The 23105-nt window shown below is 46.2% G+C and overlaps 1 protein-coding gene across 1 annotated transcript in view; it reads left to right on the top strand.

The window, feature by feature from the left end:
- Window positions 1-11691, top strand: part of LOC144941608 (uncharacterized) — a 56035-nt gene extending 44344 nt beyond the window's left edge. Inside the window, exons 3-4 of the mRNA XM_078867928.1 lie at window positions 3456-3658; window positions 11226-11691. Coding sequence (XP_078724054.1) covers window positions 3456-3658; window positions 11226-11690 — 668 coding nt within the window. The 3' untranslated portion in view covers window position 11691. The remainder of the gene's footprint in view (window positions 1-3455; window positions 3659-11225) is intronic.
- Window positions 11692-23105: the final 11414 nt, after the last annotated feature.

Raw genomic sequence — 23105 nt, 5'->3', positions numbered from 1 at the left:
CGGAGGTGCGAGGGAAGGACAAACAAACGAAATACAACAATCTGTTCGAAAGACATGAAGAGCAGTTCTTGCAAACGATAGAGGAGCGAGTCTATCGGATTGCACGGTCATTCGCTGTGTGAGCAATAGTGTTATCATGTTCTGCTACAGGTTAGTTATACACGTCTGGTATAACGCCAATGTGGCGTTAGTATATTGTTCATCATAACAAATCATCAACCAACTGATTGCGCAATGAAACGTGTATTTCCGATTTCCAGAGTTTCGTGGCATTTTATACGAAGGTCTAGCATTGAGATATTTGTCCAAGGATGAGCGATTCTGTTATTGATCACAAGCCAATTACTTCCCATTATCAATACAGCACAAATCCCGTTTAATCGGTGGACCAAGTGTGCCGTGAAGTCCGATTACAAAGTGTGCAACATGATTCCCACTTGTATTTTTATTTGACCAGGTAAGGCCCACTGAGCTCTGGAGCTGGCCATCACGAATGATAGCTCAACGAAGTGGCTTGGCACGTGGACATTTATTCAGCAGCCAAACACGCGAACACACGATATAATTTAAATATACGAAGGATAGACTACATATGTGTAGATACATGCAAGTATGTGTGCACTGTGGTTGTATGTGTCAATGCACTACATATATTCCTGTAGGCACTATGCATAGAGCACGTGACATATCACCATCAGCCATGGTCAAGCCACTGCTGGATGAAGGCCTCCCCAAGCCACCGCCACCTTTCACGATCCTTCTGTCCAATAATCCACCTGGCGCCTTGCAACATGAACTGGTTTGACCGCTCCATCTCCTCGGTGGACGTCCCCTTGGGTCGCGTTCCATTCCTTGGCCTTACACTCCGTTGTTTATTCTGGACCATCGGCCATCGTCAACTCTATCTTGCGACGGTGTCCGGCCCAAGTCCCCGACTTACTTTTCTTCCGCGGCCGTCTGGAATGCTCTTCCTTACGATATTAGGAAACCGCTGGAGCTCAGCACTTTTAAAACATCTAGGTTGAAAACTCATTTCTTTCCAACTCCTTTTTGTTGTCCAACCTCCCGCACCTCCGATTAGCGCGGTTGGCTATGCACGGCGCGGATGCAGTTCAACATACGCACTTGCTTACCGGTTTGAATGATGCATCATTAACCGGTGTATGCTCTCCAATCTTCGTGTTCATCTTTCTGTCTCCCATGTTATTCCAACTTCCAAGACTTGCGTCTCTCCACGCTTCTTCGTGCACTTTTAGTTTTTCTGCTACAGTATATTCTTCGTGAATGTCCACGTCGCAAAATATTTACGCCACAAATGTACGAATGCATATGTAATTATACGTATATTGATCAATTGTGAAACTGTGATGTTGATGCTCCGATGATAGTTGTCTGTAGATGTGCCATGTGTATTCGAAGACCAAATATGTGCGACATGTGAATACAATATAACGCATCCAAAGCGGATTACAATCTCGTGTATGTAGGATATGGAAGCTGAGTGCCCATGGTGCAAGGCCGTAATTATAATATCTATTGGGGGGGACACATCCCCCCCAGTATTCAAATATGCTCAAAATGTCCCCGCCCCCCAATATATTGCTATATATAAAAAAAATGTGCTATGCTATGTAAATAAAAACAACAATTTGCTAAACCTTGGCCACAATATCTGGACTTGATTGTGGTTATGGTTGTACTTTATTCATCCCTAATCTCTGCCATTACATACAATGAAACAATAAATGGTAAAAAAGTTAAAACAGAGCAATGTGATACAATACACTATTATACATTATTGTAAAACATAAATAAAAAGTCCATCCCATGTGTTAGTGAATTTTTTAATATTTTAGGCAGGAAATTGACTTTTCAAAGTTAGATATTTTTCTCGGTTTGGACCCCCAGACACCCTGGAAGATTTTATCCCCCCCAATGTTGACTCCATGGCTATGGCCTTGCCATGGTGTAATGGTTAGCACACTAGTCTTGCAATACGGGCGCCACGGTGACGAGAGATTAACCACCTCGCCTGGTATACAGGAGGTCGTGGGTTCGATTCTGACCTCGGCGCATGTATATTTGGAGTTTGCGTGTTTTCTACGTAGTCACGTGGATTTTTCTCCGGGTCCTCCCCTTTTTCCCTCCACATTTAGAAACGCGCGTTAAGAGTACTTGGCCGCTATACATTTCCACGTGAAAAGCCGCTTCGTTGAGCTACCGTTTGTGGCCAGGTCGCTTCTGAAAAAGAACTATATAGCCCAGTGGGGCCTTATCTGATAAAAAAAAATGTAGTTTAGTTTACTGTACTTTATAGAGGTTGGCAGTTTTTAATTCAATATCCCGGCACGGCAGTTGTGAAATAGTGGAAACCCACCATCTCTGTCCGCCACACAATATGAATTGGGTGGCAATTCCCACTGCTTCCAAGGCGTCTGGCCAACATGGAAGAATAGGCTAAACTAGCTGGACCCTGTCCTATGCAATGTTGAACTTCTTTCGCGCCATGCGTAGCCAAACCGCAGAGACGGATCTGCCAGCAGTGGCATGGACACGCAATCGCTGGGCTGTGCCTCTCCAAATTGAATTCGACATGCGTGAGAGGGGAGGATCTCTCCCGATTGTGACTTTGTATTTATGCTGGAGGTGGGGCCGGAATGCGAGAGATTTTTTTTCGAAACTTACCACCGTTTCTTTCCACGGCCGCGCCAAGAGATCCAAACGAACCGGCGACCACCGAATTGAAAGTTCAAAAATAAAAGGTTTATATAATACACCGCCAAGTGACGAATTTTATCTTGCGTCGTTCATGCAAATTGCATCTCACAATCGCTGAGGGATAAGCTGGAAGGATGCCAGGCGGGTGAGCCCGCACCAACAATTGATCTGTAATTCTAGATTTGAAGCTTTCGTGACTGCAAGGATTCATATTCTTAGGTTTTTTCGGTAAAGTCACGTAGGTAAAACATTAAAATTAATAAAAGTTAAATAAAAAATAAAATAAAAATCACGACGTTTCGGAGGCAACACAAGCTTCCGTCTTCAGGTTGACACAGCAATCGTGCTGTGACGATTCCCCTGAAGACGGAAGCTTGTGTTGCCTCCGAAACGTCGTGATTTTTATTTTATTTTTTATTTAACTTTTATTTTTTAATGTTTTACCTACGTGACTTTACCGAAAAAACCTAAGAATATGATCTGTAATTCTCTACACATCAAGATGTTTTCGGCCAACTCGTGTGGTGTTCATTATACGCGTGGCAGAAAGACACCGATGAACCCAGAGTAAACACCCCCGGCCCCCCCTCCCACACGCACGCGAACGTCCCCAACACCTTTCTCCCACGCGGAAGGGGGACAGGACGGCACGAGTCCCACACGCCTTGCGCCGTACCCGCACATTCTTGCCGGCCCGCTAAACCCCCGTGGCGAAACCCGTGGCGACGTCCGCGCAGGTCCGTACGCGGCGCTGTGCCGCGGGGACGCGGGCGGGCCGTGCCTGCAGGGCGCCGCGTTCAAGCGCAAGCGCGCCTGGTCCCGGGCCGTCTTCTCAAGCCTGCAGCGCAAGGGACTCGAGAAGCGCTTCCAGGTGCAGAAGTACGTGACCAAGCCCGACCGCCGGCAGCTCGCGGCCATGCTGGGGCTCACGGACGCGCAGGTGAGGAAGGGGGGGGCGAGCGGGGCTTCTCGCTCCGTGTGTGCACGTGTGGGTGTGCGGGCAGAGGAACGAGCGGAGCGCTGGGTGGCGAAAATGTTGGCACGGTAAGGGGGCAACAGCTGGTGCATCTGGCGGTCGTCTCATTTTTCATTCGACCCATGGCGCCTGGGTCTGTCCTCTTGTCAGCGAGCCTTTGACACTTCACGTGATAGACTCGAAGTGCACCTATCCTGGCACAATCGCTGTGGTGACATCACCGCCACTTCGTAGTGAATGGCGGCTGATGTAGTATGCAAGTGTATTGGGGCATGGTCGTGGTTAGTGGTCCACGCACTGCGCTATGAACCCAGGGGACCCAAGATCCATTCCCGCTCACTATCAACATCAGTGGCGAATATCTGAACGGGTCCTGGGCTTCCTTTAAGTCGGCTCAGCCTCAATTGAGTATCTGATGCAGTGTGTCGACCTCTGCTATGGGGAGATTAAGGTAGCCGAGTGTGGTACAGTACTTGCTACACCACTCACATGTGCTTGCGAATGGCACTTGACCCCGATAGTCTATGTAAGCTATACAACAGGGGTTCCCAACCCGCGGGCCGCAGACCGGTACCGGTCCGTGGCCTGTTAGGAACCGGGCCGCACAGCAGCAGGAGGTGAGAGCGGTGAGTCCGCGAGTGGCCCGCCCCCATTGTTTTATTATTGACCACTTCCATCCGCGCCTCTTTCCCGCACTGCACTCTTGGCTCAGTCACAGTGTTGGTCAGCCCACAAGCTCTAACCTCTAGTAGGCAACATGAGTAAAAAAACAAACGTCGCTGGAGAGCTTCTTTGAAAAGGGAGAAGGACCCAATGATGACCCCCCGCCCCCCCCGGTCCGTGAAAAAAATTGTCTTCCACGAAACCGGTCCCTGGTGACAAAAAGGTTGGGGACCGCTGGGCTATACAACAGGGGATTGTGTGTACGTGTGTGGTTGGGAGCTGTGGCGCAGTGGTTAGCGCACTGCATTGCACACCCGGCAGGGCTGGGTTTCATGCCTGTCCAGAGCTAACATGAGTGGCACAAACACCCTGGATATCCTCTATGTATACTTAGCGATAGAGAAGTAAAATGAGTCGGATATGGTTTGGCCAGTCGACAATCGTGTACCTTAATAGGTGCTCGCTAACAGCACTTGTTCCAATGATATTTAGGCGACACGGGGGATCGTTGTGTGTGTGTGTGAGAGATATACATTTCATACTCTCAGTGTGTATCTCGTGGGAGTCCAGTGTTTTGCACACTTGCACTCATGATCTTGGCAAACCTGAGTTTGATTCCCAGGTCACTGACATTGATCACAGGGTAGCTAATTAACACCGCCACTCATTCGAATGTATTTCAGCCAAGTCTGAAGACTCATTTGTCAAGAAGGGTGCTGGCACAGGCATATTTGGCCAATTTTTATATTATTATTATTATTTTCAAATGTTGATGAATTTTATTACTTGATTAATTTCAATTAATTTTAATTTTGAAATTAAAACATTCCTTCAAATAAAAGTAGTACAACGACTCCATTCGCACAAATACAAAGTGACCGCATCATAAGAAGGCAATTGCAATTTAATTACCGTGGTCTTAAGACGGACACTTTTTTAAGGTGGCATAACGTTTAATATTCATGACAGAATTTATTTAATTTGCAAACATTTTACATTTGAGTAAACGGCAATTATTTGAGCAAACGAAACGCCAGGTCGCTTCTGAAAAAACAGCTATATAGACTCAGTGGGGCCTTACCTGCTGAAATAAAACATATATAGTTGAACTGGTTACTCCACATGATAATTGTTTTTTTACCCTTCTATCTGGCAACAAAACTGACACCTTTTTACAAGGAGTCATGTTTGCATAGACCACAATACCTGCAGTCATAATGCAAACAAAAAACATAACTCTGATAATGTATGCACTGTCCTTGAAGTCCTTAGGAAAGCTGTCTCGAGTGTGGACCAATCAACTTCAAGGAAAGTGCATACATTATCAGAGTTATGTTTTTTGTTTGCATTAAGACTGCAGGTATTGTGGTCTATGCAAACATGACTCCTTGTAAAAAAAAGGTGTCAGTTTTGTTTCCAGATAGAAGGGTAAAAAAAACAATTATCATATTTTTTACTGGCAAATGAGGTTCCAATGGTGGTTACTCCACAGTTATTCGATCGGAAGGGCGCGTACGACGGAGCGAAGTGTTGGTGCTCACGCCTCGTCCAAGAGGTCTGGCGAGCCTAGAGGAGTAGGCCAACATTTTTCACCAAGCAGAAGGGGCGTCCTGCCGGTAGTTGGTGGAGGGCAAGCAACTTGTTGGGGCTTCAACTTTTACCGTTATTGCTCGCAAGGACCAGTGGTCGCGTCTGAAAAAGAGCTATATGGCTCAGTGGGCTTTTCCTGGTAAAATAAAAAAAATATCTAATTTTGTGTGTGTGCAATGTATAAAAATGGCCACTAGGAGACAAAGGCGGCTGGGCGTGGTGCTGGCCAGCCACCCCTTCTTGTGCTTTATCGACCTTCAGAGGTGCTCGCTAACAGCACTTGCCCCAACAGTCTGTCAAGGCTATACGGGGGATCTTTGTCTATCTGTGGACGTGTGCAGCGCTTGGGAAGGAATACTTTGGCTGAATGGGTTTTTTCCCCCACACCACCACCCCTCCCCGTCTTAAATAGGTGCTCGCTAACAACACTTTCCCAATGCAGTCTTCTCATCGAATAAACTGGGGAGCTGGTTGTGTTTTACGTCCATCAGAAAAAAAATCACGTATGAGAGAGAGCATTCGTGTGAGATTTTAATAATAAGCCACAGTCAGTAAAGTTACAATTCTACGTTAATTACGACACCGATAGCAACCGGTCAACATCATCATCATCACGACTCATGGGGAAATAGCCCCGTAAGTGTCCACTTGCATATCTCGTCAATTGTTTCCAAATTCCTCTTTGCCTTGTGCCAATATTCTCGAGTAGTTGCCACGTTTTTACACGCTTTTATTTAACTCACTTCGTCTGTTGTATCCTCAAAAAAGAAATCTTATAACTTAATTTTTACACACTTCCCAATGTGCTATCGACTGCAAACTTGGTATAGGTGTGTCATACTGATGACAACACGATGTTCTATCATAAAAAAATCCAAAACATATATTTAAAAACTTTTTACACGCTTTTATTTAACTTATTGTATGTGTTGTATCCAAAAATCTTGTAGCTCAATTTCAACCGCATTCCCAATGTCGTATCAACTGCAAACTTCGTATAGCTGTGTCATACTGATGACAATACTATATTCTATCATTAAAAATAAAATATATATTTTTTTAAACAATCTTTTTAACGGCTCTACTTGTCCACGCTCAACTGACGTTGCCTGTAAATCACCACGTGGTCCCTTACGTCACGGCAAGCCTCGGGGAGCCACGCCCAGGGGCGGGGGATGTGGAAGGATGGAAGGGGCGTAGGGGAAGGGGGCAGAGGGAGGGGCAGCTCGGACAGTACATTTAATTAAAGCGTGGTTTTTTTTTAAAGTATTTTTTAATATTTTTTTTCTGGCACCAATGGCTTCACTATGTCCTCGTGAAGCCATTCTCTGTTAGGTCTTCCTCCATTTCCGGTTCCTTCCATTTGCCCGAACAACACCCTTTTAATGTTGCCGTTGTTGTCCACCCTACAGTACATGTCCAAACCAGTGCCAGCAACCGGTAGAACGATCTAAACCTGACGTGGAGGTCCCCTAGGTTCACTCGGCGTAAAGAACGAGTAGAGTTATATTCTTTGGTTTTTTCTTAGATAGAAAATAATACAAAGATAAAAAAAAACACAAGCGATCGTCCTCAGGTGACCAAATACAGCTAGCGGACCGTTGAGAGAAATTAGCTTCTTTTTTCGGAAGCGACCTGGCCGCGATTGATAGCGCAACGAAGTGGCTTATCGTGCAAATTCCCAAGTGCTTTGACGCAACGTGTGTGCACGACGTACGCGGTTTCACGGACATTGCGAACATGATGAGATTGCCCAGTCATATTTATTTAACGAAGATAAAAAAAACGGAAACCCTACGCGTCCGAAATACATGCGGAATAAGTACCCCCGAACTCGTTAGCTCTACCTCTATAAAGAGTATCGTCTGTGTTTTGTCTCAGTTAAACAAACTGTAAATTTAAAAAACGCTCTCATTGAAAACATCCAAAACACTGAAAATGAATTCTGGCAAATGTCCCAATGTAGGCCGCCTCCTTAAACACTCCTTGGGGCGCGGTGAGGGTTTCCTCGGCAGTTCATATGGCGCCTAATTTTTGTACGTCAATAAACATTTCCCTGAGAGAATACAAGAACACCTTTTATTTGGTTAACAAGGTTTTAAAACAGACACACTTATTCCATTTGCAACTCTGCCTCTTTGCAGCAAAGGCTTGGATTGGTTTTGTACTACTCGCGGCACGCAATGGCCAATGATTCGGAAAATTATTTGGTGATGCTGCTGCGTTGACGGAGGTGGGCAAGCATAATTAACAAAACAAACACCCTCAAAACGTTTATAAATGACGCTGTGACCTTAAACGAAAAAAATACATATCAGGCGACGTTTCGGGCAATGGTACTTTTTCATAGCACACACCACTGTTCATGGGGTGTTTAATCCCAAGACGAATGGAACGAATTTCCGTTATCAGTTCTCTGTAAACGAACAGAGATGATCACCGCATCGCACGCTTTCAGATGCACTTCTGCGGGCCGTCTGGAACGTTCTTCTCCCCGATATTAGGAATCCACTGGAGCTACGCACTCATTTCTTGAGAACTGCTTTGTGTGTTCAGTTTATTGTCCTTCCCCCAGCACCTCCGGTTAGCACGGTTGACTACGTACGGTGCGAAAGAATTTCAACGTGCATGCATATATACACAACCGAGAAGCTGGCTGAGGTGTTACTGTAAAGCTTCATGGCATTCTTTATATAATATAATTTGCGATGAAGGAGTTTTGCCCGAAACGTCGCCTATCATTCATAGTTTCATTCAGTGTTATTTTACAAATCCATCTTCTTTTACAGCTGATTGATGAGCCGTGATTTCGTAAAATGGTGCAAAGTGCATACCCTAAGAACGAAGCTACCTCATGCAGATTTGTAAACCCACAAGTGAGAGGAGGGCACAGCGACGTCTGGATGTCACCTCCCCAGGAATGCGAAACCGAGTCGATATTTCCTTTGTTTGCGGAGAGAACGGAACGTGGAACCGACGGACACCACCACCACCACCAACAGCAGTCCCCCATGAAGCGGCAAGCAGCCCGATCGAAGGCTGTGTTGACCAGCGTAAAAGGCTCCGGTCCCCCCCCCACTCCGCCAAAGCCCCACATCATTCCGTTGGCAGGCCCAACATACGGATCTATTGTGCACACCGTTCGTCCGCGCGAGAGCCCAAGCGGGCTGGCAGCAATGCACCCTTGTTCGCTTGCGGTTTTAGCCCCTTCGTAATTTACCGCCGCACTCTACGGCTAATTGATGTCTATAGCTCAGAGCTCAATGCAACCCACAGTTTAAAGCCCCGTAAGTTATCTAAGTACGTGTAATGGCCGTAGCACACTCGTGTGTGTGTGTGTATGGAGTGCTGTCACGTACACTATAAAGCGTAATTTAACCGAACTGTACTTATTTCGGTTTAACATGTACCAGGAGGATTTCGCGACCAATACAGGGTGCTTCAAAAAAACGTGAACACTTCCGAGAATTTGCAACAACATCACGAGAAATGTGCCGCCTCCGGGCTCTGGAGACCACCTGGAGAAGATTCCAGGCACGCGTTGACAACGATGGCGAACGAGTGGCAGACTCTTTGACTTTTTGAAGCTATTAGCATTACATTTGTTATCATGTTACAGTGTATTATTCGTTATTTTTCCATTAAAAACGATAGTCCCATATAAGTGTTAAACAATTTTTTGAAACACCCTGTATTATCCATAATAGGTTTTTTTGGCGGGGCGGGAGGGATTAAATCGCGTAAATATAAATGTGTTGTTAAACCGGTCACCACCTGACACAGCCAATTAGTAAAGGTTTGTCACGTGACCACAACGTGGCCAATGAGATGCCGGTTCAGCACACCGATCAGTGTGTTGGTGAGTAACATTTATAATTCGAGTACCGTGACGTTTCACCGGCAATTACACAAGTAAATTGCACTTATTTTAAAACCGTGTCTCAGTATAAGCACCGTTTTCTTCGTATTCTAAAGAAAAAAACCACTCTGTAAAGTAATACTCACCCCATACCTGTGCCCGGTTGCCAATAATGTTAATGTCATGCAAATCTGGTGACACACACACACACGGCTAGCGGATTATCAGATGCACTCCTCCCAACTTTTTGCAACAACAACAACAATAACAACAACATATTAAAATAGAGAAAAAAAGTTCCGTCTGCTATTGCAGAGATTAAGGGTGGATCTATTTTAGGAGGCACCACGCGTAACGACGCAGTTGAAGTCGAATAAGGTCAATAATCATCATTAATTGATGTGGCCACGTTCTGAAACACATCGCACAATCCCAGTGTTGGCCTGTCAGAGCAAGGCACTGCTCGGCATCTATTTATGTAATGCAGGTGTACACTTACACGCACCGCACACGACAGAATTCAGCATTTATATACATAACAAGTGGTTGTTTCCCAATATGCGGAATGTAATGCTGGACAAGAGGTTTATGAATCAAGTTCAAGTGAATTTATACCCTTTTGAAATAGTGCAATTAATTATAATAATTACAAAGTGTGCTTACTCTGGGGGTGAATGTGCAGTAGGGCGTTATGTTTATGTGGCGCGTTTTTTTTGGATCCTGGTAGCGCTCGTGTCTGGGAAGGGATATAAAAGTTTACTCCTGAAGTGAACGTAATGTGCACCGTAAATCCGTGGCACTTTTTTGCAAGTAGGTGCCAATTTATCTAGGCGTAATTTTTGCGCAAGGAATTCCAAGCTGTTGAAGCCACTTCGGAATCGTAAAAATAAAAAAATATTCGCGCTAAAATGAAAATGCAGTCAGGGGACACATTATTGAGTGGTGTGAGAGAGACCTCCGAGAACACAATAAAAATGGTGCTATGTTAGAGCATAATGAAGTTAATATTGTACAAACTTTAATGGTGGAATATGAATGATTAATTGCATAAATGAATGAACAATAAAAGTTGCCACTTCTCTCAAATATATTCAACGTATTTACGATTGCCTGAGCAGGAATTGCCTCTCTTTAGTTGGGAAAAAATACTCTGCAATACAATTATTGAATATATAGCACCATTTATATGTTAAGCAGCCAATATAACAATTCACAATAAAATCGTTGGGTCGGGACTCTTAACAACACGGCCACATTTTCGTCTTGTTACCGTCCACCATCCGACATACCCAAACCACTTTAAATCGTCGCGTGTGCAAGCGTTGAATGTGCAAATCGCCGTGGCTCCAGCTGGGCGGCCAAGTTAAGCAACGATGCTCGCGGCCAAACCTCGACGTCGCTACATTTCTCTCCGCGCAGGTCAAGGTGTGGTTCCAGAACCGGCGCATGAAGTGGCGTCACTCCAAGGAGGCCGAGGCGCAGAAGGACAAGGAGAAAGACAAGGAGAAGGAGAAGGACGTCCCCGCGGAGAGTGCCCAGGTGGCCGGCTCCGTCGAGGCGCCGTTCGCTGGGGGCACGGCCCACGTGGTCGTACGCGGTGATCGCGACGACGACAACGACAACAACAACAACAAGGACGACGACAACGACCTGAAAGAAGACACGGCTGACAGCGACAATGACTGCGATGGCCGAGATGACGGAGACAGCGAGGGCCTGAACTCCGATGACCACGAGCACGAGAGCAGCAGCAGCAGCAGCAGCTGCGGCGGCGACGGCGGCGGTGGCGACGACGACGCTCCGCAGGACGCGGTCCACGGGCGCCCCGAGCCGCTCCTCGCGTGTCCAGCGAAAGCGGACGAGAGAAGCCACGCCGGAGTTTGAGGTCGCGACACGAATACGATGGCTTAGTCCGAGAGGTGGTGGGGGCGGGGGGGTTCGTACACGGAGCTGAAGAAGGGGAAGTGGCGGCGATTGCCGTATGAACTGTGGCGAGCAGGGCAACGTTGTGATGTCGAGGAATGGCCTCTCGGTGAGGTGACGCGACCACGGAGGTGTTTTGTTTTTTTTCTCCCCCCCCCCTCCCGCTGTTTTTACGTCTGCCTTACGAGAACCCAAAGACCGGAGTCCCTCGACAGTTGCTTGCTACGTATCTGTAATCACAAATATATATGTGCAAATGTAGCCCTTGGAACAGGGTCAAGTCGATTTAAGTGTAAAGCTAAATTTACGCGTTTTTTTGCGTCTATTCGTTCGCGATCAAGGCGACTGTGACCACGTATTTCACAATGACAATTTGTCGCCTGGTTTAATCTCGAGTGCAATTCGAAGGCGGGATCTGAGGAGCACTCACAGCTCCTGTGTCTCGAACACGGACGTAGCGTGATGTCCCTCAGCAGGCCAGCCACTTCGCAAACTATCTTGTGAGCATTATCACCATCATCATCATCATCACGATCGCCATCATTCACAAGCCGACTGTGATGTCGAGGAGGTTTTTACACGAAACAAATCGACCGCCGTAACGTACAAGAGGCCCGTCTCTTCTCACATTAGCATTAAGAATCAGGATATTTTTTTTCTACTGGAGGAATCTGATGAGCTATAAAGTTATTTTTCATAGAACGTTACAACAACAAAGCAAAAACATGATTTAAAAGATAAACAAATCACAGATACAACCAAACCATCCCCATCCTACCAGGCCAAGCCCACCGATGTGTCATTTTTTCAGAAGCGTCCTGGCCATTACACAAATAAAACGTTTCTCGTGGTAATGTTGCAAAAATTGGTCATGACATCGGCGTGCAAAAAAAACCAACTGACCTTTAACAGCTGCCACTCAACACAAATTCACGTTTGCTTATTCTCAAGCCCGACCTCCCGTGGCGTATCTCCATTTGCCTGTTAAACGGAAGCCGCCATCAGTGTGGCGACGACGATGCCTCAGTATCTACCGGCCGGCTCAACGGAAGTTTGGAATGGATGCACCTTGCGAGTGGAGTCACGCAGTAGAAGCATCGGCTCGTAAGAGAAGGAGAAAGAGAGGAGGAGGAGGTGGGGGAGGGGGCAGCGAGCAACGTGTAAGTGTGAACCGAGGAGAATTTTACATCCTCCGCTGTTGAGTTTTACAACCAAAAACTAACAAGCCGAGAAGAGGGAGTGATCCCAGCGGACTGACACGTCACCTTTTTCCATACGCATATCAAGTGGCCACAAAAGACAAATAGAAAAATCCCCCTCATCATCACAACCTTCACAGACTGCCTATGAAGGTCGGAACGGTAAACGAGGGAGTGGGTGGCCAGCACCACGCCCGACCGCCTTTGTCTCTTCCTAGTGGCGATATTTACACACTCATTTGAGGCTGAGTCGACCCAGGGGAGGCCCGGCATCGGTTACGATAATAGTCGCTGGTTTTGGCGTGACCGGTAATCGAACTTGGGGCACCGGGTTCATAGTGCAGTGCGCTAACCGCTGTGCCACCGCTCCCCACAAGTGGCTACCCTACCCTACTAACCTTTAATTGGCTTTTTGATGATCGTAAACAAGCATAAGGCAAGCGATATATATATATATATCCTTTATATTCTAGTCATCGTCCTTTATTTAACCAAGTGAGAACCCGTTCACATTCACTACACGTGCGCAAGGGAGCCCCGGGAAACCGCAGTTACGTGTGGCAACGATTGCGATCTTCCTTTTGTTTCGTTTCTTTCTTGCAGTTGCGCGAAATTTCTCTCAAAGTACCGAGGCACAGCAATGGGTGGCTGTTCCTTCGCGAACGATGTTGTCAACCGACGGCCTTTCATTACATTCGCTGAATTTCCCACGGACATCGCCACGGATCCCTTTTGTGTGGCGCCTTGAGACGTTGTGAAAGGCGACGAAATAAGTTAAAATTGTTGTTGTTGTTGTTGTTGAAAACTATGCGTCGATGGTCGCCCGGTCGGTCTGATTATTCCGTCGAGAGATCGAAGCTGCATCCGTGCATTGGGAAGTTTTCACGGGTCGCGTTCCGACGACGTTCCCGTACAAGCCGTTACGCAACAACAGGGCGACACGTGGTCGGTGTGTTGTAAAGGCGTCAATGGGGAGCCTTAGACGCGATGAATTGTCGAGTGTATTTAAAGTCATAAACATTCACCCCGTGAATGGCGCATGCAGACAAACATAAAGAGAGTTATTTATGAGAGGAAACGCTAGCGCCGCATGTGTTAAGACGTTAATTCCTGCGTTTAGTGTTTTCACAGCCCCGTGCATGCGCAGATGTTGTGTGCGAGTGCATTTTTTTTTATTTTGAGATATTTTTTTTTCTCCCCAATTTTACAAAATGCACTAGTGTGTCACAATCATGTCAGTGTATTCGTATGTTCGTGCCTTAAGTCAATCTACAGCAAGCAACAACACTTTGAATATGTCTCTTGTTCCATTATAGCTGGTGGACGAAATGCCAGGAGCGCAACTGTCAAAAAAACAGCCCTCGTTTTCAACACGGGCTGCAACATTGGGGGAAAATACAATTGTGGCAGCAACGTCGCTCACGTCTGTGGAACATGCCGGAACTGCTCCCCCTACATGTGGAACATCCCTGCGATTGGTTGGCGTGAGGTCATGTGGGTTTGTCAAGGGCAGCACCTATGCTATGACAAAAAAAAACGAATATTGAAAATTGTATGCTGGGACGTAAATTTGTTTAATTTGATTGTATTGAGTTGGAAAACGCATCCTTAAATATTTCACATTTCGGGCCTTGTTTTTTTTTTTTAAAAACTTGTGTAATACCTCAACTGCTGTTTTTTCTTGTCAAATCAAAACTAACTTTACTTTTTAGCACAATTCGTGCATGAAATGCAATACAAAGTGCTTTACAAGGCACATTCAAAGCGACTGACACAATTTAAACAGCAAGAAGATTGATACGTAAAAAAGACGTAACATTGTGATGAACTAAAAGTATAATGAAAAGCATAACAAGCACACAGTCGCGGCATCCTAGTTAAAAGCCAATTTAAAAAAGGTATGTTATAAGATGTCGTTTAAAAACATTCACTGCTTCTTGTCAGAACTTGGGACTTTGATAGGCCTCAATTCCCTTTTGGAAAGTGGAATCCAAGCCAAATAATGAATGCTTATTTTTCACTGTTACAACCGAGTCATGTGGAGCCAGCTTTGTACGGTTCAGGGGGTTCCAAGTTGTTGTTCCACTGCCGAAGCTGAACCGTGCTGCCGATATCAAGTGCAGTTCATGAGTTAAGATGCATAGAGATGATGCGGTGATGCTCTGTTCTGACGGTCTACATGCAATGAACACATCATTAACGCTGGCCCTGTTTGGCCCCGAGTCAGATTTAGACGGGTTCTTGTGAGCCCAGCGTACCACGGTTTGGTTTAGGCTCGGTACGACAAATAGCCAGTGGAAACCCACCTGTACTGCGATGGCTTGGTAGTATCAGTGGGGAAGGGGTATACGTACAAAAAGGGACCCTGAGTTTCTAGAAATTGTGAAAATAATTTGTAATCGACTGCAATATATTAACATTCAGAAATGTTGAATTACTGTAACCAGAGTTGCCTACAGCACAACATTGACAGATCCCGAAAACATTGCATGCAACTTTCCGAACAAAAACTTACGTTTCAAAATAAAATAATAATAAAAAATGATGGGAATGCTTGGGCACTTATAAAAAAAATTCTTTCGGGTGCACACTTCCACCCACGAACCACAACATGGAAATGTCCTGGAATGTGTTCCAACATTACCACCACCTGTGTTTCCATAATGGCATGCTGACACTCGCGTGTAACGACGGTGGTAGGCTTGCCTGACTGATGCATATCGCGCGTGGTTAACGGGGCTACTCACAACCTCTCTGCATCGCGGTGTGAATTAAAGAGGGGGCGGGGGAGAAAAAAAACAAACGAGGAATTTCACCCAAAGAGGCCTTTCACTTCGTGTGTCTGCCAGGTCATTTAAAATCCTCAAACCACTCGGACGCAGTGGGTCTGCGTTTGCAGCGAGCGATATTTTCATTTTTTCGTCGTAAGAAAGCGAGACTGTGTATGCAGAAGCGGCTGCTGTAAAGTAGACGGTGAAGAGTGTGTGTTACTGGCCAAATCCAACATCTGAAAACGGCCTGCAAATAAAAAAACAAAAACACAAGTGAAGTGATCTCATGTGTGTACGGTTTTTAAGGTCTCCTCTTGAAAGATATATTATAAATCAATGGGTTGTCATCCTATTAAATAACAGACATTACATTGGGATGCACAATACTGCATATGATTACGCACACACACGCGCAGGTGCGCATGTAATCAACGTGGAGAGGTCACGTGGGTGTTGTTCATATCAAATACATTTACATAGAGCATCTTGGAAGTGAGCAATGCAGGAGCACGTGGCCCATGGAAGGCGTCATCACAAGAGTCACGTAGGTAAAAAAAAATTACAGCAGCCGCACCTTTACAGCATCCGCACCTTAACAACTCTTGGAACCTCCCAGTTCAACCAGTCTACACAACAAAGGCTCATTCCTAGCAGCGGCTTCAGCCGCACGAACCTCACAATAATAATATCCAGGAGGCTGCCTTGGCTCCTTCCACCCTCAACCAGTATATATACAAGGACGGTTTTCTTGGAATTTCTCTTACTTGATACAGCAATCGTGCTGTGACGGTTCCACCTGAAGACGGAGGCTTCTGTTGCCTCCGAAACGTCGTGATTTTTATTTTATTTTATTTTTATTTTACTTTTATTAATTTTAATTTTAATTTTTTACCTACGTGACTTTACCGACCAAACCTAAGAATAAGAGAAAAATATCAACTTCCTCCAGAAAAACACAAACCACACTACAAAGGCGGACATTTTGCCATCCATGTTTTTGCTGCGGTATAATTAATTCGATTTAATTATATCACATTAGAGTTTAGTCCTCTTTTAACAATTACATTCCAACCGCATTTACAGCCATCAAGGTAAACTATTATTTGCAATTGTTGAACAGGTTTAAATTAGATTCAGGTATATTTTTGAAATGTAAGTAAACCCTCTGTGCTATTTTGCCATTATGTTATTCACTGTTATGTACAACTCTCCTTTTGCCCGTCCAAGGACGGGTGGATTGCAGTAAATCTGAAACTTGCAAGCGAAAAGCAGACCGCGATGTGATATTCACTGCATTAATGCGTGTGCAATTTGTAAGGGCACGGTGACACAGACCTATTTCATTTTAAGGTTATTATCCCTTGTTCATCACGACGTCCTTTTTACTTTGATGTCTCAACAGCGTTACGGAGATTGCGTGACGTGAGGGTTCTGCCTTTGTAGTGAGGGTTGTAAGTTGACGCTGAGGAGGGGGTAGGAGGCGCCTCGGCCCCCCATGTGGAGTGACGTCAGCCGCTAATTATTATGAATGGGGGGGGTGTCCATTTGGAGAACGTCACCTTATAATGATTATTAATGAGGGGGCTGTTCGATGTGGAGCGACGTCACCTTCTCATGATTATTAATGAGGGGGGAGGGTGCTCCATGTGGAGTGACGTCACCTGCTCATGATTTTTAATGAGGGGGGGGGTCAATGTGGAGGACGTAACCTGTTCATGATTATGCATGAGGGGGGCTGTTCAATGTGGAGTGACGTCACAAGGCTCATGATTATTAATGAGGAGGGGTGAGGGGGTGTCCGTTTGGAGGACGTCACCTGCTCATGATTATTCATGAGGGGGGCTGGTCGATGTGCAGTGACGTCACGATCATTAAGGACAGACATTCCTGGGTTGATGATAGTCGTTACTTGTGATACGCAAGAGGCTGGATATAAAGCCACCCCCTTGGGAGCAAGGCCGGCTGTGCTTATATCCGAAGCAGTGTGCCTGTATCAATCTGGGCAGCCGCCCCTTACCTCCCACCAGTGTGGGGTGGGGAGGTGAGGGGCAACTTCTGACATGGGCATACTACTCCGGATCTTGCTCCCAAGGGGGGGATTGGGGAAACATTGGCTAACTATCGAACAAAGATGGCCACCGTATCGCAGCGCTTGCAGATGCGCTTCTGGGGCCGTCTGGAACGCTCTTCCTTCCAATATCAAGAAACCACTGGTGCTATGCACTTTTTTGTGTTCCGTTTGTTTTCCTTCCCCCGCATCTCCGATTTGCACGATGCGAAAGAAGTTCAACATACATACAACATACATATATACAATGTAAACATGTGTTGTTATTATCAGAACTGTGCTTATATTAGATGTGTTATCCAGCCTCCAAGGTATTGCTATTACACATATCTCATTCAAAAGTGACTCTGAAGTACCACGCATGCGCCTTAAGCCGGTCTCTTTTATGGCTCTATATTATGCAACCATTCTGCACAAAGCAAATTCAAAGATGCTGACTGTCCAATATATAGCAGGCAGAGCTGGACAAAGCCAAGCTAAGCGCAAAAGCAAACCGTAAATGATGGACTTATTGTTTGTCCATGGCCATCGGTTGGCAACGAGCCTGATCCTGACTTCATTGGTTGGTGGGGATCCCAAATCCCAAGCCACGAACTCAGGCACAGCGCTGGGCCGTTGTGCCGCACGGTGCCCGACGTTCCACCGCATGCGCTGGCACCTTGTTCAGGAGCTACGGAGCCAGAAACGTCAGGCGGCGTGCCGAACGTCGCGAGGCCCAACCCAGCGGAGCAAAATCGGGCAGCCGCGACAGGCGCGACCGCAAGAGCCGACGCCGTAGCAGCGCCCCCGATGCCCTCAACAAGCCCAGTCACTGGCGGAGCCAGAGGGGAGGGGGGGTGGTACGTGCCCCCCCCCCCCCAATGAGCCGATAGAAATCCCTAATTTCGATCGGATCATTGGGGTTTATTAGTAATAATTCGGCATTTTGCGAACCCCACTGCCACTGCGTAGCATATTATTACGTGCCAGGGACTCTATGAGATGATAGGACAATAGTCTGAGACCATAATTGGCAATAAGTAACGGCAAAGCAATTATAAGTGACTCACAGAATTGTGCGCAGTTGCGTATACAGGACACGACTTCCCTGAAGGCATTCACCTTCAGCGAGCGCGATGCCGATCACACACAGTTCGATTTGGACCCTCGATCGATGGCTGCGCCATCGCCGCACACGCGTCGAAGAAAAAGCAAGGGACAAGTCTTTACTTCCTAACAACTCCTCTATCATTTTTCACTGCTGGAGGGGTTGCCCGTCCCCCCTACCTGAAAATCCTGGCTCCGCCATTGGGCCCAGTCACCCGATTGAGGTCAGGTGCAATTCTGAACTTTGAGCTTCCACTGTTGGAGTCACCCCGCCAGCAGGGATAACACTGGTCAACACACTTTTTCTGGCATAAGGTATTCCAACGGGTTTAAGGAAATTTTGTGGTGCTGATTCCAAATCTGACATCAATTTTTGTCTATCACATCAGGTTTTTGAGATATCAAATATTGCATTTTCAATCAAAACTGCAGTTGAAAAATATTAAATAAATGTGGATATCTACATAAAATGATATTATAAACACACTATCCTAAAAATACAGCACCATATTTTAACACTAAAGCAGTCACTGACTCGCAACAACTTGCAATCATAAGTGACAGAGTTAATTTCGGGTAAAATCAATGAAAATGGGGTATGCCGATAGCATAAAAGATTAGATGTGATAGAGCAAATCTGAGATCAGATTAAGGAATCAGCACCCTGAAATTAGTCTAAAACTGCTGCAAAAGTCCAGGCCAGAAAAATACTTTTTTTTTTGACCAGTGTAATCAACATGACAGCTTCGTGTCCACGGACGTAACCCCGCGTCTCGCTCAAGAATGTTCACCGCAACTTTAAACTATCTTGTAATCGGGTTTTTGTGCGGGTGTGTGTGTGCGCATGCGTTAAGATATATATTTAAATGTGCTGACGCTACAACAACGAACAACGAGACACGTAATGATTTATGTAAGACATTACACTATTTAAAAAATAATAAAAGTGACAGATTTCCTTCGCGTGAGCGTAGCCGTAATTACTGCACTCCGGTTGTCTCTGAGGGTCTCTTGTATAATTGCGCGCAAATCCTTTGGCCGCTAAACATTTGTAAATCATTATAAAGTGCTTGAGCGTAATCACTCGGAATTTACTCAACTGATTCGGGGGGGGGGGAGGCTTCGCTGGCATCAGTCCCGAATTAGTAATTATACATTCTTGCGCCTACCATTGCACAATTGTATTTATAATAACAATAATATGGAGATCTTTAACAAAAAATATTAAGAAAGAAAAAATATTCCTCCGCTGTGGATGAAGATCAACCCTCTCCATGCCCCGTTAGTCGTGGCGGGGGGGGTGTTTGACCACACTTTGACCGTACTTTCGCATGCTGGTCAGTGCGGGGTTAGTGGCCGGTTGGAGCTAGAACTACTCCAAGGTGATGGCTGACCTGTTTCTTTTCAGCCTTGGGCCTCGTGCTGTTTGTTGGGCACGGTGTCCGACGTTTCGCTGCCACGTGCTGCGATCCTGTGTTCAGCAACTGCATGCGGAGCTTATTGCGCACAATCGTAAACAAAAGTGACGCAGTGGAGCTCACCGCTGATGTCAGCTGTGGCTAGGGCAGGGGTCGGCAACCTACGGCTCCGGAGCCGCATGCGGCTCTTTACAGGCTGCTTCTTGACGATATGTACGTATGTACATAGATGCATTGCGGCTCTTGAAATACTGAATTTTGTACCGAATTGGAAAGAAATGGCTCTTCTTGTTATTTTGGTTGCCGACCCCTGGGCTAGGGAATACAACTCGAGTCACCGGGTTCGTAGTGCGGTGTGTGTGTGTGAACCAATGTCTGACTGCTACAACTCCGAAATTATATTCAGTCAAAACACGAACATACACAATGTGGAACGATGTGTCAGTAAAATACAAGGGATTTTTTTTCAGATACTGCTTCTTAAAATAATATGAATTGCATCTGAATGATGAAAATAAGGATAAAAGGAGTATATAATAATAATAATTTAAATTTACTATTATTGAAAATGATTATATGTAAAACAATATCTAAACAAACATTTACAAACAACAATAAAAAAAAATTAACACGAAGGCTTTCGAGACCAAATATAATGATTGATAATTGATTCGTGGGTCAGATTGCGTGAGTGAAACGTGTGTTGTACGCCCTCCGCCACCCGATAATCAATAAAGTTGCGACGTGAAAAAATAGCTGCAGCACAACGTCGTGTTTGCTGGAGAGCAATCCACGCGCATTTCACAATTGTGTAGGCGACGTTTCGCTGCTGGTTATCAGCAGGGTCGTCATCAGGCAGCTGTCTCTCTAAAGAAAAGTTACCGCTTGCACGTTCCGAGATTCAGTGGTGAACGGGACCCACCCCACAACTTGCAGACGTCTCGGAACGGGAAAGGGTCGTTAAGGGTTGTCACGTGAACAAAGCGTGCAAAACACATTCCTGCGGAGGGAGCTGGTAGGAACGTTGGGTTGCTCGGTCAATGGCCAGGGTCAACGGCGGCGTGGTGTATTCTGCAAATATGGCCGACTGTGAGGGTGGGCACAAGCCGGCGTGAGTAGATTAAACGTTGAGTTTTATATGGGCACCACGGGGTGACCAGCCCCTCCCCACCCAGCCCCACCCCTCCCACCCCCACCCAGCCCTTCCCCACCCCAACCTCTCCACACAGCTCCTCCCTCCCCACCCAGCCCCTCCCTTCTCGACGGACGGACGGACACAATAACCCCCTGTGGGTTGGTGTAACCAGGAGGTTCCTACCAGTATGAGCTGTTCCTTCAGCACATCGGTGTGATCGCGAGTAAACACACAACATTTATAATTGAGTAACGACGTTTCGCTCGCTGGTCATTACAACCAGCTTCATCAGGCGATTTCCCATGATTGTAAAGAAGACGTCCTGCTTTCCCCTCTGAAATAGAGCAAGATTATATCATCACATTCATATTCACGCGATCTAACCCGCAAAGCTTGCTCGCGAAAGCCTCCGCGCGTTCAATCATAGGGCAGCGTTGGTTAACAACAGCAGTCACGCACACACACACAAGGTTGTTGTTGTTGTTTGTTTTCTTTTCTTCGACGGCACTGCCTGCCTGCCGCACGCCGTTTCTGAACGTCCCCTTCGCCATCCGCCTCCTCTTCGGTGCCCTGAGCACCAGCTTATAACGCGATCCCCCACCACCCCCCGCTGCCCCCCCCCCACCACACCCCGCCACGTTTAAACACTCATGTTCCCAACAATTAATACTTGCCTATTAATAAGCAAAGCGATCCGTGCCGCGACTGAGCGCCGTGTTGCCGCCCCGCCGAGTTGGCTTGTCTCCAGCCGCTGATGAGAAATTGCCAATTCCACGTTGCTATGGCGGAAAAAAAACAGTCTATCTATCTCCTCTAACAAGTTTAAAGAATCGTATCAGCATCTTTGGCAATTTTCCTGTCAACGAGGGAAGCGATCCACCCTGTAAGTGTACATACGCCATGCGTTTGCCAATAACGCTGCCTTAATAGGTAAACATATACTGTATACGGTATAAATAACGCGCGTGCCTTTTCAGGCACGTTGGTCCTTCGCCACGGTGGCGAGATGTGAACTACCTCGCCTGGCATACAGGATGGCCGTGGGTTCGATCTCGACCCTGACGCCTGTTGAATATTTATTTTTTCTACTTTGCTTTACCGAGAAGAACCAGAGTAATCCCTGCAGTCACGAAAGCTTCAAATCAAGTTTGAATATTTTGGCGTGTTTGCATGTCTCTCTCCCCGTGGTCGCGTGGGTTTGTCTCCGGATACTCCAGTTTTACCCTCCACGTTTATAAACATGTGTTTAGAGTATATGGCTGCTTTAAACTTCCACATAATGAGCCATTTCGTTGAGCTATCAATTGTGGCCAGTGTCGTTTCTGAAAAAGAGCTAAAAAGCTCAGTGGGCCTTACCTGGTAAAATAAAAGTTGTTTGTTAAATAGTTCTTCATAACACATCGGGCGTTCTATGCAGAAGGGACATCTGCAGACGCAGCAGTCTGAGTTCGTCGATCGGCAGAACGACGGAGTGACGTTTTTGTGCTCACACCTCGTCCAAGAGGTCTGGCGAGCCTGGAGGAGTAGGCCAAACACCACTCACCAAGCAGCAGGGGCGTGCTGCCGCCAGTTGGTGGAGGGCAAGCAACTTGTTGGGGCTCAGACTTGAACCACCGCTGGAATGATCACTCCGCGCAAGGACCAGTGGTTAAACGTCCATTATTTAACCTGGGTGAAAACTGCGCTAGATTGTTTGAAG

This window comes from Lampetra fluviatilis, chromosome 25, assembly GCF_964198595.1.
Source record: "Lampetra fluviatilis chromosome 25, kcLamFluv1.1, whole genome shotgun sequence".
NCBI lineage: Eukaryota > Metazoa > Chordata > Hyperoartia > Petromyzontiformes > Petromyzontidae > Lampetra > Lampetra fluviatilis.
The sequence above is the reverse complement of the archived record's forward strand: the minus strand, read 5'-3'. Positions and strand labels throughout refer to the sequence as shown.